Below are 25,153 nucleotides of genomic sequence, written 5' to 3' on the forward strand. Positions count from 1 at the left end.
GTACTCTCCTACGGCGCAAACCGTTCAAAATATAAAACGACGTTATCCATTGTACAAAATAGATCTAAAGAAACGAAAGCGCACGGATAAAACAAAAATATATATAAGATTATTGGAGTTTCGTATCTATTAGAGTATTAGTCATTAAACAAACTTGACAGTTGCCCCTTGCCACTTGCCACATCACATAGATCAACATCATCCGGATGCATATGCGATTAATTGTGATATACACGATACGGTTGCTTTATAAATTAGAATTCGTTTAGTTTAATATATAGTAAGTTGTGGGTGACTTGAATACGAGACGGTATAATTCTATCTTATATTATAATTCAAAAAACTTGGGAAGTCAATATTGAACAACCAATGTACTTGAAATCTTCAGAATCAACGATCTATAAATACCATGTTTGTTATCCGGAGAAGAACCCACAATACGAACTAACTAAAGTAAAGTCACGTAAACCTACACATCAATACATTTACTCAAGTAAAGATGACAAGCATATGTGAAGGTATACATATTACATACTTAACCATCATTATGTGATGTCACTCTTAAAGTTTTGGTCCAATTCTTATGTGTTAATCAATTCATAAACAGATCCAGGTAAAAGCTCGTGGCCAGAGCTGATGGGAACAAAAGGAGAATATGCAAAAGAAGTGATCGAAAGAGAGAACCTCAAAATGAAAGCAGTTATCATTTTGGATGGAACAGCTGTTCCTGAGATCTTTATTTGCTCTCGTGTTTATGTTTGGGTCAACGATTGCGGAGTCGTTGTTCAAATTCCCATAATCGGTTGATTATTATTATTATAATACGGTATATATATCAAATGTTATGTAACGTACTCCATAAAAAATAACGAGTATAAATTATCGTTTGTTTGTATGACAATGTAATAATAAAGAGACTATTATGGTCTCTAGTTGTGTGCGATCATGTTATTGGTAAAATAAAACTGAAGATTGTGGTGATACTTTTATTTTGGGTAATGGGTTTTTTTATTTATTATATATATTTGTAGCTAAAAACGAGTTTTTCCAATGGCTAAAATTATCGTATATTGTAAATGATTGTGAATTTGCGATATTGTGACAATTGATAATATCATCGCTATTATTTATTTCACGAAATGTTTTCAAACACACGAAAGAGACATGATAGAATTAGAGAAACTAGAGACGAAGTTGATAATCCATTGCAAAGTCGTGAATGATTTAAAAACAAGTCAAAATTAAAACATGTCACTAGTAATTTTTTCAATACTTTTTCCGTTTCGCAATCGTCATTTGATTAAGGGTACATTGAAAAGAGACATTTAGACTTTGGAAAAAAAAAATTTGGTGTGTAGTGTTAGTGTATCAAATTATAATTTTATGTATCATTTATGAAAAGAGATCATTTATATATATTTGTTACGACCATTGAAAAGAGATACATTGAAAAGAGATCATTTATGAATTATAGTGTTAGGGTACATAGAAAAGAGATCATTTATGAATTACGACCATTGTTATTTTATTTAGTTACATATATTTATTATTGTTAATTTTCAGTAAAACTAGTTCACGATGTCCTTAATTTGATTCCTTAAGGGTTTGAATTTATCCCAATTTATTAGACTAAGAAAGCCAAATTATTATGATATACACGAGATTCGTCGTTAATTATATTTAGTTTGGAGTTTGTATATATAATCAAAAAGTTGACTTTCGAAAACAAAGAATAAAATAGAAGAAGTTAGTTAACTATAACTATTTGACCATTATAAAAACATACAAATCGAGGCATATATTATATATATGCCTAGTTTCTTTATTACAACACTCGCAACAAGTATATCGTATATATTTCACAGATAAATTATTATGTTTTTTTTTTTAAAGGGCTTACATTACATATTAAGTTCCACACTGATTCTTACACACATGTATCATTAAATTACCCAACGACCGGGGTTTTTGTGACAATGCCGTGGTCATTGACACGAACATAAACCCTATCGCATACCACAACGGTCAAAACAACCGCATTTTCAGATATAATCATAGCCGTCACTTTGGTGTTCTCTCTATCGATGATCTCTTTTGCTTCTTCTCCTCTTCTCCCCACCAATTCAGGCCATGAGCTCTTCATCCCATATACACATTGGCATATTACAAATATATTTATTAATTGTACTAAATTATGATACTCTATGATCATTTTATGATTGATTATCAACTATATATCATGCATATATATATATATATACGTACGTAATTTTCTCAATAAAATATTTGTAAATTATGTGCAGCTTTTTTAACAAACATATCTTTGATGTGTTTATAACTTTTTACAGAAATTTTAGGAATTATTTCAGAATATACATATTTCAAAATAAATCTATAGTGCTTTATAAAATTGAAACTCTATCGTGTACATGCTGAAAGATGGTGTTGATATATATAATACCTGAGCATCCACCTGGCATCTCTCTTCTCTTTTTTTATTCTCTCTTAGTCTCTTTCTTCTTTGGGATCGAGGTATTGATTTATGAAGATTGTTAAAGAAACCAAATGGCTATTTATAGAGAACTTTGTGGTGGCTATTCACTTTCGTTAGGATATTTATACATAAAAACGTTGAGAAAGAAAGAGAGGTTCGTACGTTATTGTCAAGAGTTTGACCTATACTTCATTAGAATATAAAATTAATATAATGATGTGTCATGTGAGTGTGTGTAATGCTTATCGAGCATGTCGTGGGTGGTTTCGATACGGTATGTAGACCGTTGGCTATCGTGAATCCAAAGCCTGCATTTCTGAAATTGATGGCCATTTTATCATTTATATAAATATTATTTCAATATTTAGGAGTTCTCTTCCGCACAACATATAATGTTAGTTTAACCACTGGTGCGTTGGACTAGTGGTTTAAGTGCAGTAGTTGGATTCATGTGTTCTCTAATTCAATTCTCGGGGAAAAATGTTTTACACCATGTTATAGGGTATCAGCAAAAACTGGTTTCGTGTTATGGGGAAGATTAAAATCCAGGCCTGAACTTCTCCTAGTTAAAAAAAAAAACATATAATGTCAGTTGTATCTTTGTATACATGGTTTGGTTTGACCACAAATCATAATATTTTCCATAGTAAAAGGTGCAAATAGTTCATATTAAAATAAATAAAATGCGAAATTCTAGTGGAATAAATTGAAAAAGTAATGTTTTATTCTTCTTTAATTTGTTTCTCTCATTTTAAATGGATGAAATATTTTCTCAAATTTATTTTCTATGTTCATCAATCTAACATGAAATGGGACAAATGACGTGAATATATATTTTCTTACGTTTCCGTGATAAACGGTAAATTTGAGATGGATCTTCAACTATTCTCATATGATACACCGAACCATTTGGAGCCAAAGTCTTTCCTCTAAAAAAAAGTGTATGCTGGCGTATATATCTAAATCTTATGTATACATTTTCTTATCAATAATTTTTTTTTGTGAAAACGAAACCAACATATTTGAATAGTTCTTACCACAGGTCCACAGCCGCATTATCATTTTCATTTGCATTTGCATTTACATTCAATCATTAACCAAATACTCCAAGTATAGGTTGGCTCTTAAACTTAATTTAATGATTAACTAAGTTAGACCATCTCCATTGGTCATCCATTAGTGAATGTCAAGTTAATAAAAAAATAATAAAAAATAATGAAAAATCGAGAAAAAAGAGAGACATAAGATCTCTACCAAAATTTCCAAAAGACACTATCAGATCTTCCTCTCACTATATCATAATCTGATTGGTTGATTTTTTTTTAAAAAAACAAAATTTAAATTAAATAACATTATTTTTTTTAAATATTATTTGAGAATCCAATTTTAGAGAATTACCTATGATGATGCTCTGAGAAATTGTTATTATTAATAGAAAAACCTATAGAAAAATGATTCATTTGAAATGAAGAGGACGAAAATGATATATTTTTTGAATTAAAACTTCTGCAAATTAACATCATTTGTCGTTAACGGTATGGTTAACGGCAAAGTAATGTTGTTAGTTACTCGGTCATCAAATCTAACGTCACGTAATTTGTGGTTTGGTCAACGAAACATAATGTTTAAAATAGTTAGTCAATAAAAATTGATGTTTTAGTTGACCTACAACAAAATTTATGGTTTAAATAGTCAAAACTTGAAAATTCATTATTTATATGACATTTTTTCCCTTTCTCGTTTCGATCTTTTTTTTTCCTTTCCATTTTTATATGATAATAAAATTTACAATACAATGCCACTTCTTAAACCCAAAATCCAACGCTACTAAGAGTCTCTTTGATGGCTTGAAGTCCCTATAGTCGTTGACTCCAGCTGACAAATTGTAACTCATGTGAACCAAGTTTCGGTTGATGGTGTAATCGACACCATGAGGGGTGTCGCTTGACACCGTCAACATGGTTAGGGTTCGAGTTAATTCTAATTTCTTGTATTTAAGGTTGAGTTTGATGTCCAAGGGGTTTGGTTAACCGTTTTCGTCCCAGAGATAAAAGGAAGTGAGAAGAAGGTTCCCAGTGAGTTTCTTGTGAGTTTGGAGAAGCACTTTCTTGTTCTTTTGAGATATCTCCCTGTGAGTGGAAATTTGAGGCTAAGGATGTGGAAGGAGCTTAATGTGGTTCTTTTCTGGTTGTTAATCTCTCTGTTTTGCAAAAGTGAGTGCATGAACATGGCTTATTTAAGGTAAGATCTTTGTTTCTATGATTTTGTGAGTTGTTTGATTGACTTCTTTGGGTGTTTTGTGCTTTTCGTGACTCATGTGGCTTGGTTTCACTTGGGAATGCCTTGGACGCGTGTGAGGTGTTTGGAGGCAGAAGTCAGAGCTGGAAATCGAAAGAGATCGCTGCTTGGCAGGGGTCGACCGACACCAAGGCGAGGATGGTGTGAGGGCATTGATAAGTGTTGGTCGACATCATGTGGGAAACAACCCGACCCGTTTTTTTTTTATAATAATAATTAACTAATTAACTAGTGGTCTCATATCCACTAGCCACCTAACCACAATCAACCAAACAGCAGAAAATAACCAACACAATAACTTAAACCAATGATCAATAAACAATAAACCAATAACCAATAATTCAATCCAACAGTCATAAAACATAAAACCAGCAACATAGCAATGTTCTAATGAACATAAAACCAGCAACATAGCAATGTTCTAATGACCCAACTCTAACAACCTAACAGAAGTCAGACCACCAAACAACGAGCCACTAGAACATCCTCCTCTTCATCGCCTTGATTCCACGATCACACTTTGCCTTTACCTGCACCACAACACATATGAGATGTGTGAGTATTTTATAAACACTTAGTGAGGCAATCCTCCCATCTACTAAGCTATACACACAAGCAATTGAGATACCTCTAACCATCAAACAACATACAATACCCAAACAACAAACCAGGACACTGCATCGACCGACACCAACTGGGGTCGCATCGACTGAAGCAAGGTTCATTTGCATCGACCGACACTCACACTGCATCGACCGACGCATGCTTAACATTGCACGAAATCCCTAATTGCATTGACCCACGCTTCCACATGGCATCGACCGATGCTCCTAGGTCGAACCGCACCGTCCTCGCATTGTATCGACTGATGCACATGCCGAGCATCATTTTCCCCCGAACCTTCTCGTCGGATCTCTGTCCCTAAACTACCAAAGCACACAAACCAAAGCCACAAAAAGCTTCCCAAGCCTCTTGCGACTCAACAACATTATAACAAGCCAAATAAACAAATAAACAAGCAGATCAAAGAAAATCTCAAGCTTAGATAAGCAATGGTCATGCACTCACCTTTGTCGAAGAAGATTCTGACCCTAAAACGATGGATCTACGCTCCTAGCATGTTCCTACAACGTTCCTAGCTTCAGATCTCCCAAAAACAGTCACCAAACTCCCAAATCTCACCAAAAACTTCAAGAACAGTGAAGAACTCCTTTTCTCTCTTCTTTTCTCTCAAAATCAGCTAAACTCGACCAAACCCTCGAGTTCCCCCTTTTATAAACGATTTCAGGGTTTTCTTAACCCCAAAATGCAACGTTTAACTTAAACTCGTTCGCAAAAACCAACCTTGCATCGATCGACACCATCCCTGCATCGATCGATGCACATCCTAAACCGGGATTTCTGTTCGTGGATGTTATAATTCTCTCCCACCAATATAGATTCGTCCTCGAATCTCGAACAATCATCAGCGAATGACTCCCGTGAAACCGTCTCCACGACCCACATTCCTCCGACCGATCTATGAAGGTCCCATCTAGGCGATAAACTCACGTTCAATGCATTATTTGCTCTCGACTTTTGGACTTTCCTTTACTCATAGGCCTTAACCTTGAGTTTCTATTGGCTCCCCATCAGGCTGAAACCTGCATGCCATAATATTGGCTCTTCATCATGCCTAAGCACGCATGCCATAATATATAAGGCAGTCTAATATTCATCTCTCGGGTTTCTACCCTACAGCGCTCTCCCGGATCATCATCCGAAGTCGATATACCAACCGTATTCACAAGCCACAATGTCTCAGAATATGGTGGTACTAGGAGAACCAAGAACAGTGAAGAACTCCTTTTCTCTCATTTTTTCTCTCAAAATCAGCTAAACTCGACCAAACCCTCGAGTTCCCCCTTGTAAACAATTTCAGGGTTTTGCTAACCCCAAAACGCAACATTTAACTTAAACTCGTTCGTGAAACCAACATTGCATCGATCGACACCACCCCTGCATCAATCGATGCACATACTAAACTGGGATTCCAGTTTGCGGATGTTACAATGTGGAGGTGTATGTTAATGAAGATTAGGTACAAAAAATAAAGTACAGAAAGTAAACAACAAAAGAAATTTATTAACGAGGTTCGGTTTTTTCTACTCCTCGGGACCGCGTCCAGATTTCAATTCCACTAGAACAAGAAAGCAAGTACAACCTATTCCCAAACACGTAAATCAAGCACAATCCTCTTAATTCACCGCTCCATTCTATTATATGAAACCTTAAAAATAAACTCTACCCTTAACTAAACTCACACTGAGCCTAGATTTCAACAAAGATAACCTAACCTTGGGCTAAACCTTCCTTGAGCCTAGACTTCAGATCTCCAACTCTTTGAAGCAACCTTCACACATACGTCACACCGACGAACAAAGAAGCTTAATCACACAAGCACCAAACCACGAAACTAAGCCGCACATAATGAGAAAGCTCTCTAGGATTTTGATAACAGGTTTTTCACCCAGGGTATCAATTCCTTATGCAGTTGTAGTACAAAAGGTTATCAATCTAAATGGTTGTTATGCTAGCAGATAAGATGCAATCAGAAAAATGCAAATCTAGCCAAGTAATAAGTGGGGTTTTGACTAACAACCTAGTGTTAATAGTAATAAAAAGAATGAAAGAAGAACTACTCAACCTCGATACACAATGCAAGCAATTGAGTACCAGATCAAGTAAGCGGTCGAGTAATAGGAAAACTAAGAAAAGAATGATGAACAACTCGAGGGCCTACACGAAGTTGGTGATCGAGTACCTGCTCGAGTAAAGGGACGAGTTAAAGGTAAAAACTTAAATAGTCAAATACGAAAGCCTCTAAGGATGGGGTAATCAGTTCATAAGTATTCCTAATCGATTTAGAACATTTTACATGTCTAAAGAAATTTATTCCCTAGACAGTGGATATCTAACCCTTGTTAATCCATTCTCATGGTAGAAACAATCAACCTTAATCATTTTCTTACCCAACTCTCGTTGGAGAAATATGACCAAGCAGGCAATAACATCTGATCCACTAATGTCAATGAATTCCTTACTCATCTAATCTCTTAGGCTAAGTGAATAGATTTGTAGCATTTGTTGGTTCAAGCATTTCAACAAACATCTCTTGATGGCAAAACACCCTAGATCTAGTCTCAACCTCTCGGTCTGAAACTAGCATTAAGAACAATAATCTAGAAGGGAATTTTAATAAGAACAATCAATCTAAACATCCTAATCGATTAAGAACACTCACTAACTTATCCCATCCCTAGAAACTTTGGTTCACTACTCAGATCTCATGATAAACGACATACAAGCATAAACAAATGAGAATTGCATCGAATGAAATATATTGAAAAGGAGACAAAAATATAATACAGAATCGTTGTCGAAAAGTAGATGAAAAAGGAGTAAAAATCAAATCCTAACAAAGCTTCAAAAGTGTAAAATCGTTTTCTCTCTCTCTCAGTAGCTCTCGCTCTATGGTTCGTGAGTGTCTGCGGCTGCCTAGGGTGAGAAAATAGGAAGGGGTTTATATATGGAAACCCCTTTGACCTAGCCGCCTAGCTCTGCCGAAGGTCTACACAAGGCTAGGGTCGGGTACCCCCTCGGGTTAGGCTTTGGGTTGTTCTTCTTGCACTCAGACCCTCTTGATCGGGTTAAGGTTCAGACTATTCTTCTTGCACGATCACACCATCTGGTACATGCTCGGGTTTTGCTTCGTTCTTGCTCTTTTTAGGCTCCAAAGCACCTGTTTTCATCCAAAATGCACAACTGCGACAATGTCGCACCCTAAATAACCTAAATGCAAATTCATAAGGTTAAGAACCTAAAAATGCTAAGGTTAGGCTATATACAATGCAAAACATGGATAAAAAGATGCCTAAGAAAGTATAAAATAGAGAGTTATCATGTTTTTATCCTTTATGCCTCAGCTCTCTTATCTCTCAAGGACGTGCCCAACAACTTCTTATATATCCATCAAGACTTACTAAACACCATATGAGAAGATTTCTAAATTCCATAAGAAAAAGCTTTTTTTCCTTTTTGCTGTTTTCCTTTTCCTTGTAAAACTCCAATCTAATCAACCAATGAAACATTAGTTTTCCTCTTTGATTCATCCTCAAACTTTCCTTTAACATTGCCTTCTGAGACATTCTAGAAACTTCACATGCACACGAACCAACAACAATCAGTTTTACTTCTTGTATCACAAAGACACTACTTTAGATAGACCAGTACATCTTCATTCTCCTCCATTTTAACTATGTTTGTGAACTCATCAATTCAAAATCCTAAACAATATCACCAAACACATCTTAATTCTCCCCCTGAATGAGTTACAACATGGTCAAAGCTAATTGGAAAATTCTCCCCGCTTTGCAATACGCGGTTGATAGCTTAGTACACCACCTCTATAGACATCATCTTTTCTAACCCAAATCTTGTTGCGCCTTAGACCTCCAAGATTAACCTCTCTAATGAATCTGAAATAGTTCATCTTAATATGTCCTTGAACTCCACAATGATAACATGTAGGACCATGAAACCTTACATCATAAGCATTCTCCATTTGGCTCCTCTCTCTCAACAATTTGAAACATCTTGGTCTAATATGTCCAACAATACCACAATGATGACAAACAGGTCAAAAAAACTTATCTAGGTGCATTCTGCAATTCAGAAATTTTTGTACCATGCTCTTTCATACATACAGTCTTTGAAGCTGTCTCTGTCACAGTTATAGTTTTTGACACAGTTCCTGATGCAGATGTGATTTTTCCATTCGAAACAAACACCAGATCCGATTATGAAACTTTTTCTTCAAATCCAAGGCCACACGTATATGTCTTGCCAATACTCGGAATATGATCCAACTTATTTGTACCATTATTAAGCATCCTCAAAAAATTTTGAGTTTCTTCAAGTTGAACATTAGCTTGTGATGCTTCATCTTTTTTTTTGTTGCATATTTCTCTATTTCAATGACTTTAGCCTCTAACTTGAGCTTCTCCTTAATCAAAACTGAATTATCCTCAATTACTTTAAGCTAATATTCATACAACATCTCATACTTCTTACCAAGTTTTTTATAATTCATACTCTTTGCATCTTTATCACTTTCAGATTCATGTTCTATTGTAGTTGCAGATTTAGATATAATTGGAGGTTTTGCTGCATACACAGATGCAGATACTGTTGCAGTCGCTGATGCCCTTTACATTCAAAACAATGAACATTCTTTGTTGAACTTCTACCTTCTTCATCCATTCTATTCTTCTTCTTTTTTCCCCTAAGGTTCAGATATTTAGCAAACCCTTTTGATAGCATAGCCATTGAATCTTCATATAATGATACCTTAAGAGCAACTCCAATGTCAACTTCCTTCTCTATTAATTCCTTAACTTCATCTTCCTTCTTTTAAACTCCTTCAGCTTCATATGTTTTGTTTAACTTAAAAGCTTTAAGAATCCCAACAAACTCATCAAAAGCCATCTCATCTATATTATGAGCTTCTTCAACTGCAGAAATTTTTAACTCAAAATTTTGCAGGGAATGATCGCTTCAGCCTCTTCACAAGTTTTTTTGTCTTTGTAATATTTTCCAAGAGCACAAGTCCCATTAGATATATCGCATAATTTGGGACTGGACTCAGCCACAAGTTCTGTTTTTTTTTTTTTTTATTCTTAAATTCTTAAATTGTGATGCCAACATATCCAACTTTGTTCTCTTAACACTTGTCGTTCCATCAAACATATTCTCCAATGAGTTCCACGCTTTTTGAGCTGATACACATTGAGAAATTATGTGACACCCTAGTTTCAGTGACATGCAGAGAGGTTTAAAAGAATTGATTTGGCCACCTATGTCACTAAATTGTACTTATTTTTTTGGTCAAGGCTCCTGAGAGAACTCCACAGTTAAGCGTGCTTATGCTGGAGTAGTCTTAGCGTGAGTGACCTTCCGGAAAGTGACTGTCGGAACTATGCGAGTGAGGGCAAAACACAAGGAAAGATCATGTGGTGATTTGTAGAGACGGTAACAAGTCTTTAAAGCCTCCCGGACGTAGCAAACCGACCGTCGGATATGGATGGGCTCACGGGCCTAGTGAGAGGACACCTCACATTTTTCATGGTGAAGGCATGCTCGTCCACACTCCCTATAAAAGTCATCTCTCTTTTTCATTTGGAGAAGAGAAGAGAGAGAGCTTTACCCAAAGGCTGTTGGAGAGAGTAGTAAATAGTTGAGAGAAATTTGCTTAAGTGTGAGAAGCTTGGATTGAAGTTACTGCATCTGCGAGAAGAGGTGGAAGCTAGCAAGTGATTGAGTTGGAGAAGCTTGAGTTCTTCGAAAAACAGTGAGTTCAGGGAGCATTGATCCGATCTAGTACGGAGTTGGGAGACTCGTTCTAGATTCGGTTTGCATGTGCATATAGATTGAATCTTCATGATTTCTTGGTAGATTTCTTTGAAGTTTTGCATCTATTTTTTTGTGTGTGGTGAAGTGTTGAGGTGAATGCCATGGTAGATCATGAGCGTGGATGTTGATCCGTTCATTTGATCTATTGCACATGAGGTTTAACATTGTTACTTGTTGTTTATGTGTTTTTAAACCATAAACGTAAGTAAAATGTTTGGGGTGAATTCCATGGTGGATCATAAATGTTTATTCTATCCATTGCATGTGAGGTTATGTGTTGTTATTTAAAGTTTTATGTGTTCTTTAAGGCCATAAACTTAAGAATCAAATTGTTGGATGGTCTTAGTGCGTGGTGTTCGTGACGGGAGGTCTGACTAGCCATAAGTGCACTAAGAATGGAGATGTGACTGACCTTCCCTGTGGAACCGTTACAACATGCACCTTAACATAGTGTTGCATGTAGTTGCGAAGAGCTCGGTGTCTTGGTTCGCTACCTTGACTGAGGCTGTTTACGCGACGGTGTAGTTGGAGTTTATTTCTGGTTGCATGCCTTTGTGGTTGTAATGCAGATATAAAAAGGGAAAGGGATGGAAAGCAGCATATCTGGGCCCTAGTAAAACTTGTTTAAAAAAAAAACTTAATTTCAATTCAGGTTTTGCATGTTGCATTGATTGCTTGCTTGTGGTTATTTGCTTGGCTTATTACCTTCTGCATGTTTTCTCTGATTGATTGTTGTGAAGTGGTGATTGATTCCTTGTGATTTGGGGTTGGGATGGGAATCTAATCTTCTGCAGGGACCCCTGAGACTCACTAAGTAATCTTAGATTACTTATGATAGTATTTGTCTTACAAGTGACCACTAGAGGGAAGCTAGAGGGCGTGTTGGACGATAGGATCCCGGAACAGTTTTTATTGTGCCTTTGTGTAAAGAAAAGTATGTTTTATTTGTTAAAAGAAGTTATGTATAATCTTTTTGGCGTTAGGCCTGGCCACAAAATTCTACAAGTTTTTTTTTAACTTTATGAAATATTTTTTTATTTAATAAAGAAATCGGTTTTATATTTCGTGTACGAGTAATGGCTGCTAATGACCTAGTCCGGGTTGGCTCAACACTTGGGCATCATGAGAGTTGGCAAGCCTAAGTGATGTCTAAAGTGTTGGAAATACCACTGATAGACTGGTTAAAGGTCTAAATGGGTTTTAGAACCTGGGCCGGATCGTTGGTGACAATTTCCAAAGTAGCGTCCCAGGGCCGTTCTGGGAGGTTCCGGCCATAGGACGGTTCCGGAGCGTTACAGGCTCCCAACCAAGCTCAATCGAATTCCAACAATCTTATCAAGGTTTCTAATAAACGTTTGCATGTGAACCTTCTAATATCCTAATTTGATGAATCAAGCAACGCTAGTCTTATCATATATGTGACTTCCTGATACGACTTCATCACAACTGATTCAAAGCTCTGCCTTACTTCCGAAAACTAACCTCACCCTTGATCTACCTGAAACTAGACTGAATCTCTATCGAGAACCCGCTCTGATACCACTGGTTAATGCGGATGAGGTATAAATAATAAAGTATAGAGAGAAAACAACACAAGAACTTTGTTAACGAGGTTTAGTTATTCCTACTCCCCAGGACCATGTCCAGATTTTGATTCCACTAGAACAAGAAAGTAAATTCAACTTATCCACAAGCGCTTAAATCAAGCACAGCCCTCTTAATTCACCGCTTCGTTCTATTACATGAAACCTTAAGGATAAATCTCTACCCTTAACTAAACTCACACCAAGCCTAGATTTCAACCAAGATAACTTAACCTTGGGCTAAACTCCACCTGAGCCTATACTTCAGATCTCCAACTCTCTGAAACAGCCTTCACACATACGTCACACTGACGAACAAAGAAGCTTGATCACCAAGCACCAAACAGTGAAACTAAGCCGCACACAATGAGAAAGCTCTCTATGGCTTTGATCCTATATGCCTCAGCTCTCTTGCCTCTCAAAAAAGTGCCCAACAACTCCTTATATATCCATCAAGACTTCTTAATCACCATAGAGAAGATTTCCAAATTCCATAAGAAAAAAACTTTTTCATTTTTGCTATTTTTCTTTTCCTTGTAAAACTCTAATTTAATCAACCAATGAAATATTAGTTTTCCTCTTTGATTCATCCTCAAACTGTCCTTGAACATTTCCTTCTCAAACCTTTTAGAAACTATGCAATTATATATTACTTATTATATCACACAGACACTACTTAAGACAGACCAATACATCATCAGTGTCGGTCGACACTGGTAGGGTTTTTAGAGATGTGGAGCAGGTGTCGCTTAACACCATATGATTTTCGGTCGACACCAGGTGATTACTATCGGTTGACACCATCCTCAGCAGGCGGCTGACGTTTTTTTCCTTTGTGTATTGCTTGGTTTGTTTGTTGTTTCTTGATTGTAGCATGTGGAGATCTTATTGTTTGTGTGTGAAACCCTCACTAAGTATTTCTAGGAATACTTATGCATCTATTTTGTGTTGCGGTGTAGGTAAAGGCAAAGTGTGATCATGGAACTAAGGCGATGAAGAGGAAGATGTTATAGAGGCTCGATTGTTTGATATGTGCTTTTGTTAGGTTGCTAGGATGGAACAATATTGTCTAGAACGGATATTTAGGTTTCTGGTTCTATGACTTTGTTTTATGATTATTGGCATTGATGGAATGTTGTTGGTTATTTGTTTATTTAGTTCATTCGTTAATGAAATTGGTTTATGTTATTGACTGTTATCTGCTGATTGTCCTGGATTGGGGTTAGGATGTTAGTGAGTATGGGATCACTAGTTATTACTGTATATATAAAAAAAAGCGGGTTGGGTTGTTTCACAAATTCAGGTCTGATGAATCTAAATCAAAGTAAGAATAAATAGCTGATGCGGATGCTGATTCGGATGCTGATGCATCGTCCTTGTTCCTCATAGCCTATAAAGACAACTCCATGTTGGCCATCTACCATTTCGTTTATGTTTGTGTTTGCCATTCCCATATGGCGAAGAAGAAGCATAATATGGCATGTATTCACTATAAGACTGGTGAAATCCATTATTATTGTAACTCTTAGCCTTGCCAGAGATCCCGAGATATGCACCGCCATGATATGAGTACTGGTTGATGAACTATTGTGTATATGGTATACAGTACTGTCCATTGAACTGTGTTCATATTCCATTAGATCGTTGGTGATACCAAGGTGAGGGAACTCATCTGTCATTAGACTCTAGGCCATTCTCCCTATATGAAGATCAGTACGCCTGATGTCGGTAGTTATATGGGTGTGTTGTAAGGGTTTGTTCTATGATCCTCATAGATGGTTGTTGGTTCTCTGTTTGAACTCAAACCACCGGTCAATAAGAGCCCGCCAGACGAAACATCCCAAGAGCCAACGTTGATAGGGAAACTAGATTGATTGGACATTGAGATAGGAGCCAGATCAAAATCTAATCGATTGATATTTCTATCAAATTAATAAAAAAATTTATCACATTTCAAATTTTTATTAAAAAAAATCAAATTTTATATAATATAGTTTATTCTTAATAATGCATAAACAAAACTCAAAATGCAAGATCTTTGAGAATTAAAGGAATATATCGTCAAGAACAACATATTAAAGCTGATTTTTTATGGGAACAAAAAATAAGATGGGAGACAAATGCAAGCAATTTTATGGTACTATGTTAGTAAAAATGATGCTTCTTGAATGATTAATTGATTTACATAGATTTTGGTTGTAAAGTTTAGCAATAATTAAGAGAATACATAAAATTTCTAAAATTCAAAAGATCAAAAAAAAAAATTGAATGCATGTATTTGTTTCAAGGTTGAGAATGTTGTAATATGATGGTAAATGGTAAAATTAATTGTGAATCTATCTCTCTAGATTTAGGAGTTCGATTCACTTTTGATCCAGATTTTGGGTCTTTTTTATCACTCTGATCCTCTCTTCCTTTTCTTTGAGTTCTTGCTTTGTATTTTGTTCTACAACATCCTCAAATAGCTAATTCTTAGTAATCTAACTCTCAAAACTTAGAAAGAACACACAAAATGGTAAAATTTTCAAAACTATAAGAATATATGCTTTAAAAATTGTAAACATGAGAGATATTATTGGTGTATAGGCCGACAAATCCATGTTGGGTTGTATTAATATTGGTTATTATAAACTCTAATATTGTTGTAAACCCTAAGAATTGGGTGTTATATAAACTCATGTATCATTGATTAAGACAACATAATAATAAAGACTTTCCTCGAAACCCTTTCTCTAGTTTTTACATGGTATCAGAGCAGGCGATCCTCATGGATCTAAATTAACGCTTCCGCATTATAATCTTTGTGAACAAGAGAAAATCATGGAGACGGTGACCTTTGGTGGGTAAGACATGGGAGACGGTGAAAATGAAGACGATTGATATGCTCAAATTTACCCTAGAGCTACTCTCTCAAATTAAGAGATCACTGTAGTATTTAGGGATCATATCCACAAGGACTCCAGATCACACAATAGACTTGTTAATCTTTTAATTATGCTGCGACAAGTTCCGAGACTTCTCATGCGGCAAGTTCTGGAATGGCCTTTGTCCAACAAGAGCGAAGTAGGCAGGCTTCAGCTCAAAATCATTCCTAGGGAATGGAGGAGGGACAATTGCAGAGCGGTTCTCATAGAACAAGTCTGGTATGTTGAAATCCGCAAGAGTTTTGACAAGCTCTCTATTGTCGTCCTGCCGCCTCTGAACATTCTCTGCATCGGCTCTGGCATTGCATCGATCGACGCTAAGGTTGCGTCGGTCGATGCCTTCCTGGTTGCGTCGATCGATGCCGTCGTTGCGTCGCTCGACGCCATGTGCATCATCCTCAACCATGACGAGTTCTTCCTGAATAACTCGTCCTTCAGCATCAAGTTTCTGGCCTTGCTCGTTGCGCACATGACCCTCTTGATCCCCAAAACTCCAGCCTCATATGGTCTCAGTATGATTGAGTTGACCATCTTTGTTGATTTGGCTGCTTTCTTGTTGTCACGCTCTAGTCTTCCAAACTCTTGGTTTGTAAGATTCAAGGTAGGACCTATTTGATTTTTCCTGGTGTTGGGCTTAGGCATATACATGAAACACACAAGAGAAAAGAAACAAAAGCGTGTGAGTAAAACAGAAAAATAAAATTCTAGACAAAATCAAAGAGTTTAATCTAATGGTGAATCAAAAGAGTTCCCGGCAACGGCGCCAAAATTTGATATGCTCAAATTTACCCTAGAGCTACTCTCTCAATTCAGAGATCACTGTAGTATTTAGGGATCGTATCCACAAGGACTCTAGATCACACAATAGACTTATTAATCTTTTAATTATGCTAAATCAAAATATTAATTTAAAAACAATGCAGAAACAGAATTAAAAAGTGTTGTAAATTCAGGAATTAAAAAGCTAGGCCTAGGGAAATTCTTAGGAATTTATGAAATATTAAATCAATCAATAAATTAGGATTCAAGCAATTAAGATCAGATCTAGAACTCTAAACTCTTCTGTAAAATAAATCAATTCTCATTGCAAATATTATCTAAATTTAAAACCAGAAAATTAAAATCTCTTTGCAAAATTCTAGGTAATAAATCATCTTTAAAAACAAGTTTAGATTGTTCACAAAATCACTAAATCAAATCTCTTTGCAGAAAGTAATTTTGCTCATCAAAAGGTTTTATCAGGAAATCAATTATATTCTCATATCAATTTATTTTCCTAGGTATTACTTCTAGGTGATCAATCAAGAATTAATATGAAGAACAACCTAAGATGAAGATCTAGAAAGATAAAGAATCCTAAAAATAACATATCTAATAAATCATAAAAACCCTATGAAAAACCCTAATCCTAACAAGAGATCTACTCAGACATGATTAATGAAACAAAAACCATGGATAAAATAGATATCATTAAATTCAAAAGAGAAGAACAAAGGAGTTTAGAAAAGCTTCTCTCAACAGGGCTGAGTTCTTGTCTCTCCCAAAAAGCTCTCAAGGTCTCTCTCTCAAAAGGTGGCAGAAAATAAAACTTGAAAATAACTTGGGTCTAAACAATGACCCAAAAATCCTATTTATATTCCTAAAAACGTCCAGGGACTAATGATGCAAATATGGAAGACTTTGGGGTAACTTTATAAATCTTCAAAACTTGTGAGAAAACTTCTGATTCTTCTGCTGGATGATGCAAAGATCGACACCATCACTTGCATCGACCAATGCAAGTCTCTGAACTTGTCTCCCAACTTCACAGCTTAGCCTCAATGCTTGAATGTTCTCCAAATCCTCCTATTTAGCTTCATTATGCTCTCATCCATGCTAAATCCTATAAAGACTCAAAAGACTTTAAAAATACCAAAAAGACTCTATAAATAAGACTTATATCATGGCTAAAAACACCTAAAAACCATGATATATCAACGATGAAGACGTAAGCAATAAGGGATGTGTTCACCTAATTGTTTCTTGATCCCATGGATTTTAGTTTTTACAAAATTGTAAATTATTCGATTTGATTCATACTTTTTTCCTATAGAATTGGGTTTTTTTTTTTTTGCATTAACTAGTCGGGTTTTATTTTATTTAAACTAATTATGATGATTTTAGGGTTTATAGTCTACACTGGTTTGAGTTAGGATAGTCCGATTTGTGTAATGACCAAAATTAGAAAAATTATTTGTAGAATTGTAGGATTTGCTTTTTACCAAGACCAATGACGAGCTGAAATTCCATCCCTCTTTCTTTTCAAAATTAGAGTTTATACCCTAAAAATCTGTTGACATGATTTTTTCCGTTGAGAGTCCTCAACAAGTTTCCATGACATATGTGTACTGTTTTATGATTGAAAAGTTTGCATTTTGCACACCACGTTTATCATATGGGAGAGCATTGGTGTATAAACCGACAAGTTCATGTTGACTTTTTTTACATCGATTATTATAAAATTTAATATTGTTGTAAATCTTATGAGCTAGATGTTATATAAACTTTATATCGTTGATTAAGACAAACAACATACTAATAAAGACTTTCCCCCAAACGCTTTCTCTAGTTCTACGATATAAATTCCTCCGAATAAACCTTTCTTTGTCCGCAAACAAACATCAAAATGATGGTTCAAAAAAAAAGTTTGAAGACTGTTTATAACCACAAAGGATTCAACGTAAGGCTTAAATGCTTCGCAAACAAACACTTTATAATCACTAGATGAATACCTGCGCACTGCGCGGGTTATCTTTTAGCGATATGAATAATTACATTTTCACTGTCATATCAGATTATATATTGAGTAGTCAAAAATGAAAGTACAAACCATGGTGATCAATATCATGTAACTAAAAATTTGGAGTAGCCACCACACATGATTGAATTTTTTTTTTTTCTGGTACTGTAACAGTAAGGGAAAAAAACTGTAGTAAATTTGGCCAATTCCCAAGTCTTATAATCTATTCTACCTCTTAAGAATCAAACACAAAATAACCAATTTCTTCTTATTATGTAGTAAGATTACATTTAACAACACACATACCCGCCTTAGATACATAAAATATAAATTTAGACAAAATCCTTAAGGTTCACTATAGTGAGAATGAACTTGCAATCCTGTGTATAGTTGAGCAGATAGAGTCATAGAAAAAAAGTTTTCAGAGAAGGAAAACAACACAACAATGTAAAATTAAGAGAATTTTATTTTTTCTTGTTTGTTATCGAATGAGAATGAATATAATCACTTACAAACTATAATTAAAAGAACTAATTAAACATCTTTCTCTATATATTCAAGATTCCTGCCATATAAGGATTTGTTTTTTTTGAACCTGCTACACCATACCAAAGCAAGAAATATAGAAATATATAAAGAAAACAGTAAGCAAAACATAGTATGCAATTCCCATACTGAATAAACTAACTTGTAATCTATTTTGAGCAAAAGAAATAAACCATTACTAATGCATTGACATAGTATAGGTAAGCTACAAAAAATAACCAGTTAGAACCACTATAAATTTGTTCATGTGTGGATATAGACCCTTGAGAAGCCTAAAAAGCCACAAGCTGTACCCATCAGCAATTTGGAAAAATAAGCATACTAATCAGTTCCAAACTTCCAATTAGATAATTTCTAGATGACGTTAAGATTGTCTTAACATTAGTATAAGACAATTTTTTTCCTTAGAAAATTGAGTCTTCTGTTAACTTCAGCATTCTAATCTATATTCTAAAGCCAAGTTCCGTTGCTGATTTCTTCAAAAGAGTACTCTATGAATATGTTTGATCTTCAAGTTCTCATTTCTTTGTAGTTGACTTTCATCTTCCACATCTTCGTTCACTACAAAAAGAAAATAGCATGATGTGAGAGATATTATAAAGGAGCAGTTACTACAAAAAATTAAAGCAAGAGAAGGCGAAAAGGGTCGAAGTAACAGTTACTACGAAAATCAAGCAAGAGAAGACGAAGAGTATCAGTCAAACAATATAAAAATTTTAAAATGATAAATTTTAGTCATGGACATGTGACACTCTCTCCATTGCTGATTGCTGATGTGGCAGAAGGATGGAGAGAGTTGGCCAACTTTCATAATATAAATTCCACTTTTATAGAAGAAAACTAATGAGAAAAAGTAATTATTCCATCTTTTATTTAAAGTTAATTAGTCAAGTAAAAAAACAGAAGCACGTCCGTTTTCTTCCCATTTTCTTCAAAAAGTTATGTAAAAAGTAGAAAACATCCCACTACAAATACATGGTAGAGAAATACTCTTCTTACTTTTGCCTTTCTTCTCTTCTCTTATTTTTTTCTTCACTTTTCTTTATTAAGCCCAACCATTTCCTCTCCTTTTGACACCATGTTTCCAAAACCAAAACCTCATACCTAATAAGCACAAAACTGCCCTTAGTTTGATAACCTCATGGATCACTAAACTATCTTTAAAGAAGATCAGAGTTGTCGTTCCCCTCTTATACAAAATTTTGTACATGTTTGCATTTACGAGAAAAAGCTTCTCGTAAGCAAACAACAAGGGGAGGAAATGAATGTTAAGGTGGAAGTGGGGAACGATCCTAAAGGTGAGATGTCCATTTAATTAACAAAGAGTGATACAAAAAATACATGATAACTCAAATTAATGTTTCACTAAGATCATTGTTAAGTGACATGCACTAATGTAACCAACAAGAGTCATGAGAATACAAAAAAAGATATGATAACTCAATTGTTTCATATAAGACAATGATTAAGTGACATGAACTAAGTAACTAAGAGTCATGCAGATCAAAGTAGGCAGTGTGAAACTTTAGCCCTTGAATGTTTTATAGATTTTTGAAGAGTTTTTGGTTTTTTTACAAAATCCAAAATGCAAAACTGAAAACCAAATCCAAAAACTGAAGTAGAAAACAAAATCCTGTGGCCGTCATCCCAAACGCCTGTTCTTCACATCATCTACGCGAAAAAATAGTATTTTCTCCACTGTGTGAACTCAAAGAAAATTAATTTCTTAGTTCATTTGCTGATGGATTTCGATGTAAGCCACATATTTGCATTTATTTTACATGCGGATGTGGTGGTGGAAGACCAATTAATTTAATTCTTATTATGATTGGTTTATTTAAAATCTTGCAAAATGTTGTCACTTTTGAATTAAATTTCGAAGATGTTGACAAATCATGGGATAGATCTGACTTCTTATTTTATGAACATAACAAAAATCTCTAAAACGTTTGCCTTTTGTTACACTTGTTGTACCTTGTTGTAAAACAGTCTTTTTTTTGTGTGGATATAATTACAAACAAAAAAAAACCCTATAGCAAAACTAATATGATATCAGAGTAAAGATGTATATAGATATCTCATAGAAAGATCACAAAACATGCAAAAACAAATAAACCACCCAAAAATATCTTACCCTTGAGGCCTTGACATATTCATAATAAACGCCTCATATATGCTTTCCTAGATTATATAATATACACCAAAAACGTATTGATACATCTATAAATATGTAAGAAGTTGATGATCATAAGCCAAGACGCAGCTCCAAATCGATTTCATCTCCTTCAACGACGACGTGTTCTCTCCTTGCAGCCATCGAGCCGATTCGTAAGTGTTGCATGTAGTTCGAAGTGGTCGTCCTCATCACGACGGAATCTGCATGCTCGTAGCCACCGCGATCAGACGACACGTGGAAACATCTATGAGTTTGTGAGAGTGCCAGGTCAGCATCGTTTGTCACCTTGGCCTTGTTGAGACGGTCACGTCGATGGATGTTCATGTGACCACCTAAAGCTTGTGCGTTCGTGAAACCTCTTTTGCAGAAAGTGCACTCGTACATTCGTCTCGTCACGTTGGAGACCGAAGACGACGCCGTGTGACGGTGCCGAACAGCTCTGCTGGTTTCTGATGACGTAGACGACGATGATCTCTCACAGTCCATATTTATATATAAGTTGCTTCGATCGATAGAAAAGATATTTTTGAAGAAATGTTCAAACTTAAAAACCCAAAATAGGACTTTGAGGGAAGATGAAAGAGCAGTCACATGTCTAGGGTGCATATAAGGTGGTTTTTTATGATGATAAAGAAATCAAATTTATTCATACGACTGTTTACATTTTTGTTTTTGTGTGTTTACATGTTTGGAAGACATGATTTGGCTTTTTCTTTAAAGGTATATTTTTGTATCGATTTTTTTTTTGAATTATCACCGTATATTAATTGTTGATTTTGTTTTAGTCATGTATTATTTAGCTAGTACGTAGCTAGGTTATAATGTAGCCTATGATTTAATTATTAACTTGCCAATAATAGCAAGTTTATATAGCTAATTCTAGGAAGCAAAGCAATATCATACCATATATTAACTGTATGTAGTATTTTATCATCAATTTAAATGTATGCTCCGTAAGATTTACATTTGAACTTGTTCATTTAACTAGTTCCCACTCAGTCTCTACTAAATCAGAAATAGAAAAAAACAAAAATTTTGACATGTGATTTCACAATTATCTTAACTTAAGTTTTTTTGTTTTGTTTCCAACAATACACATGTAGAATTAAATTCGTTCTTTTTGTCAGCAAACCAGTATATATTTTTCGTCTCTTGTAGTTTTACTTACAATACTCGTATTCAAAACAAGAACATTAAAAAATAATGAAAGAGACATAACGAAAGTTTTGATTATAAATCACATAAAATATAATTAAGTCAATCCTCACAGTAATCCAATAAACTGAAATCCAAATAAACCTCAACTAAACTCTTCCATTAGTCCATAAAATTACAAGAATGGTGACAATTAAAAGGCAAGGGAGTGGTTAAAATCAATCGTGTTTGTTTTATTGCGAAACATTCATTTTGTGTTTGTCTTGTAATAGTCCAACATTTTATCGCAATTTGATCGGCACATAACCAAATTTATGAATTTAATAGTTTAGTCTCCACTGACTGCATGCTTTGTCTACTACTATCGATTTTTACCGGAAAAAGGTCACAAGATATATGTTGATGAACGGCATTGTACTCAAAATATCAAAAAAACACATTATCACTTATTTCAAGAGAGATTATTGATAATACCATATTTTTAAGTATTGTTACCAAATTATCATCAAAATTTTATATTTACTAAAAATTCGACAAAATCTAAAATTAATCTTTTAATTTTTAAACTAAACCTAAACTCTAAAAACTAAATCTTAAACTCTAAACACTAAATCCTACTTTTTAAAAAGCAATACTCTAAATATAATAATTAACCCCTAAGGCCCTGACCGGAAAAGAAAAATCTAAATCCTTAAAATAAATTTGTTTTAGTAGTATTTTATAAGTGCGGGATTTGAGAAATTTTTCATATTTCAAAGTATATCAAAACTATAAACATTATAAAATAAAATAAAATGAAATAATAGATTAATGCGTAATCTATTGACTCGATGGACTGAAGAAGTTTGGGCTTGTTTCCATGTCTTTTTGATCTTTTTGCTTCTCTAAAACCTAAACAGTTAATTTCTTAGTGATATGTAAAGCAAAAGAAGAAAAAAAAAACTAAACTATATATTGTTACGTGCGAAAGAAATATACTAAGTTTTTTTCATCATAAACAATCTTTTATCTATTGGGACAGCTCTGCAAAACCAAGGTGTCATTTGATAGCAACTCGAGTAACTTTGATTCGCTTAATTTCTGCCACATCATTGATTGTGATTGATTACGTATATGCACACCTAATCCGGTGTGGGTCTTCTTTTCTCCTTACACAATACGAAATATATACATAACAATTCAATTCAACTAATAAAAAGCACCAGTGGTTTAGTGGAATAATAGTACCCTGCCACGGTAGACTCTTAATTCAGGCTTTAGCTCTGATTCCTGCTTAGAAGGTAGTGGTGGAAGAAAGGAAGGCTAACCTTGGAGCCTCACTTATAGCAAGAAGTGTCACCTGTGATGATCGACTACAATCGTACGTAGCTCAAGGCTATCCCTTTTGGTTACAGGTGGTTTTGGAAGCCGATAAAATCTTAATATGATTTGATTTCCTGTATTATGATTGTTTTCGATCCCTTGTTTTTTGTGTCAAACGCTTGGTCTCAAAGTTCATAAAAATATCATTCAAACGAAAAAAAAAAAAGAAACACTATATGATTCGACCAACCGGCAAAAGATAAATAACTTGTAACTGGCTAGTAGAGAGAAAGATAAATAACTTGTACCAATAATTTACAAGAAAGCAAAACAAAAGCCTTTCTCCTAAACGCTAAAGACTAACTAACTAACAACGAATGCGTCTCTCATCGGAACAACATTTTCAGCTCCTCAAGTCTTGCCGACCGGACTTCTTCATCTGTTAAAGCTCCGGCGATCATCCGCTGCTTCCTCGCTTGAACTTGCTGCATCCGCTCCTCCACTGTACCCTGCACACAATCATCCCAAATCTAACTTATTTAAGAGATCGTGCTTTCGAAAACAAATGCAGCTTATAGTGTTGTTACCTTGACAATGAATCTTCTGACGCAAACTGTTCGTTTCTGCCCGATTCGATGAATTCTCATGATCGCTTGCTCTTCCACCGCTGGATTCCACCATGGATCCTAAGTGATTTAAGAAAGAAAACCAAAAAGATCAATTCATCATATATATATCAAGAAGACTTCAAAACAAAGCTTGAAGAGAGATAGTACCATTAAGAAGACACTTGAAGCTGCAGTTAGATTCAGACCAACTCCTCCAGCTTTCAGAGACATAAGCAGAATCTGATACATCACAAAAGCATAATATGCTAAGCTCTCTGTTCGGTTTAGACAAGAGTTTAAGAGTTTGTTAGAAAAACTATCCAATCACTTACTGTTTTCTGTTTGGTTTCATTGAACTCTTTCAAAACCTTTTCTCTTCCCTTCTGAGCCAGCTTCCCGTCGAATCTCAGAAACTCGAATCCTCTTCTTCGCAATGGAATCTCCAAAAGATCCAAAAATGAAGTCCACTGGCTAAAGACTATGCACTTCTCGCCCGAACCAGATTTCTGGATCTTCGCTAAACATTTGAGCAGCTCTGAAACCTTCGAAGACTCCTTCCAGTTCTTTACCACATCAACACGGAATATACTATCTGTCGGGCATGAGATCAGCTCGGTTCTCTTCAGGACCGTCCTGCAGATAGGGCATAGACCACAAGACGAAGACCGCCAGCTAGAAAGGAGACATTCCCGGCACATTCTATGTGCACAAGGTGTGAGAATGGGATCATCTGCAGACTCCAAACAGATTGGACATTCTTGGCTATTGCCATCACGTAAATCTTGGATTATTTCTTCGATATATGCCCGAGAAGGAGCATTTTGGGAGACAGAGTCAG

At 35.2% G+C, this 25,153-nt stretch overlaps 3 protein-coding genes and 1 long non-coding RNA gene across 4 annotated transcripts; 1 reads left to right on the forward strand and 3 right to left on the reverse strand.

Annotated features, from left to right (window-relative positions):
- Nucleotides 1–401: 401 nt before the first annotated feature.
- LOC104725103 (inhibitor of trypsin and hageman factor) lies at nucleotides 402–983 on the forward strand. Its single transcript, XM_010443708.3, has 2 exons — nucleotides 402–518; nucleotides 608–983. Exons 1-2 carry the CDS (start codon nucleotides 500–502, stop codon nucleotides 805–807), a joined length of 219 nt encoding a protein of 72 aa, XP_010442010.2. The 5' UTR covers nucleotides 402–499; the 3' UTR covers nucleotides 808–983.
- Nucleotides 984–1,733: 750 nt separating this feature from the next.
- LOC147935284 (uncharacterized) lies at nucleotides 1,734–2,590 on the reverse strand. Its single transcript, XR_015572732.1, has 2 exons — nucleotides 2,462–2,590; nucleotides 1,734–2,137 (listed from the first exon to the last, which is right to left on the reverse strand). It is a non-coding gene; the product is annotated as an uncharacterized LOC147935284 (long non-coding RNA).
- An 18,536-nt stretch (nucleotides 2,591–21,126) lies between these two features.
- Nucleotides 21,127–21,755, reverse strand: LOC147935285 (zinc finger protein JAGGED-like). The gene has a single exon (XM_087470905.1). It carries the CDS (start codon nucleotides 21,734–21,736, stop codon nucleotides 21,320–21,322), a length of 417 nt encoding a protein of 138 aa, XP_087327031.1. The 5' UTR covers nucleotides 21,737–21,755; the 3' UTR covers nucleotides 21,127–21,319.
- Nucleotides 21,756–23,886: 2,131 nt separating this feature from the next.
- Nucleotides 23,887–25,144, reverse strand: LOC147935286 (DNA repair protein RAD5B-like). Its single transcript, XM_087476390.1, has 4 exons — nucleotides 24,648–25,144; nucleotides 24,484–24,555; nucleotides 24,295–24,393; nucleotides 23,887–24,216 (listed from the first exon to the last, which is right to left on the reverse strand). The coding sequence occupies exons 1-4, from the start codon at nucleotides 25,011–25,013 to the stop codon at nucleotides 24,094–24,096; spliced, it is 660 nt and encodes a 219-aa protein (XP_087332516.1). The 5' UTR covers nucleotides 25,014–25,144; the 3' UTR covers nucleotides 23,887–24,093.
- Nucleotides 25,145–25,153: the final 9 nt, after the last annotated feature.

The sequence above is a fragment of the Camelina sativa genome, chromosome 11, assembly GCF_030686135.1.
Source record: "Camelina sativa cultivar CO46 ecotype springtype chromosome 11, ASM3068613v1".
Classification (NCBI taxonomy): Eukaryota; Viridiplantae; Streptophyta; class Magnoliopsida; order Brassicales; family Brassicaceae; genus Camelina; species Camelina sativa.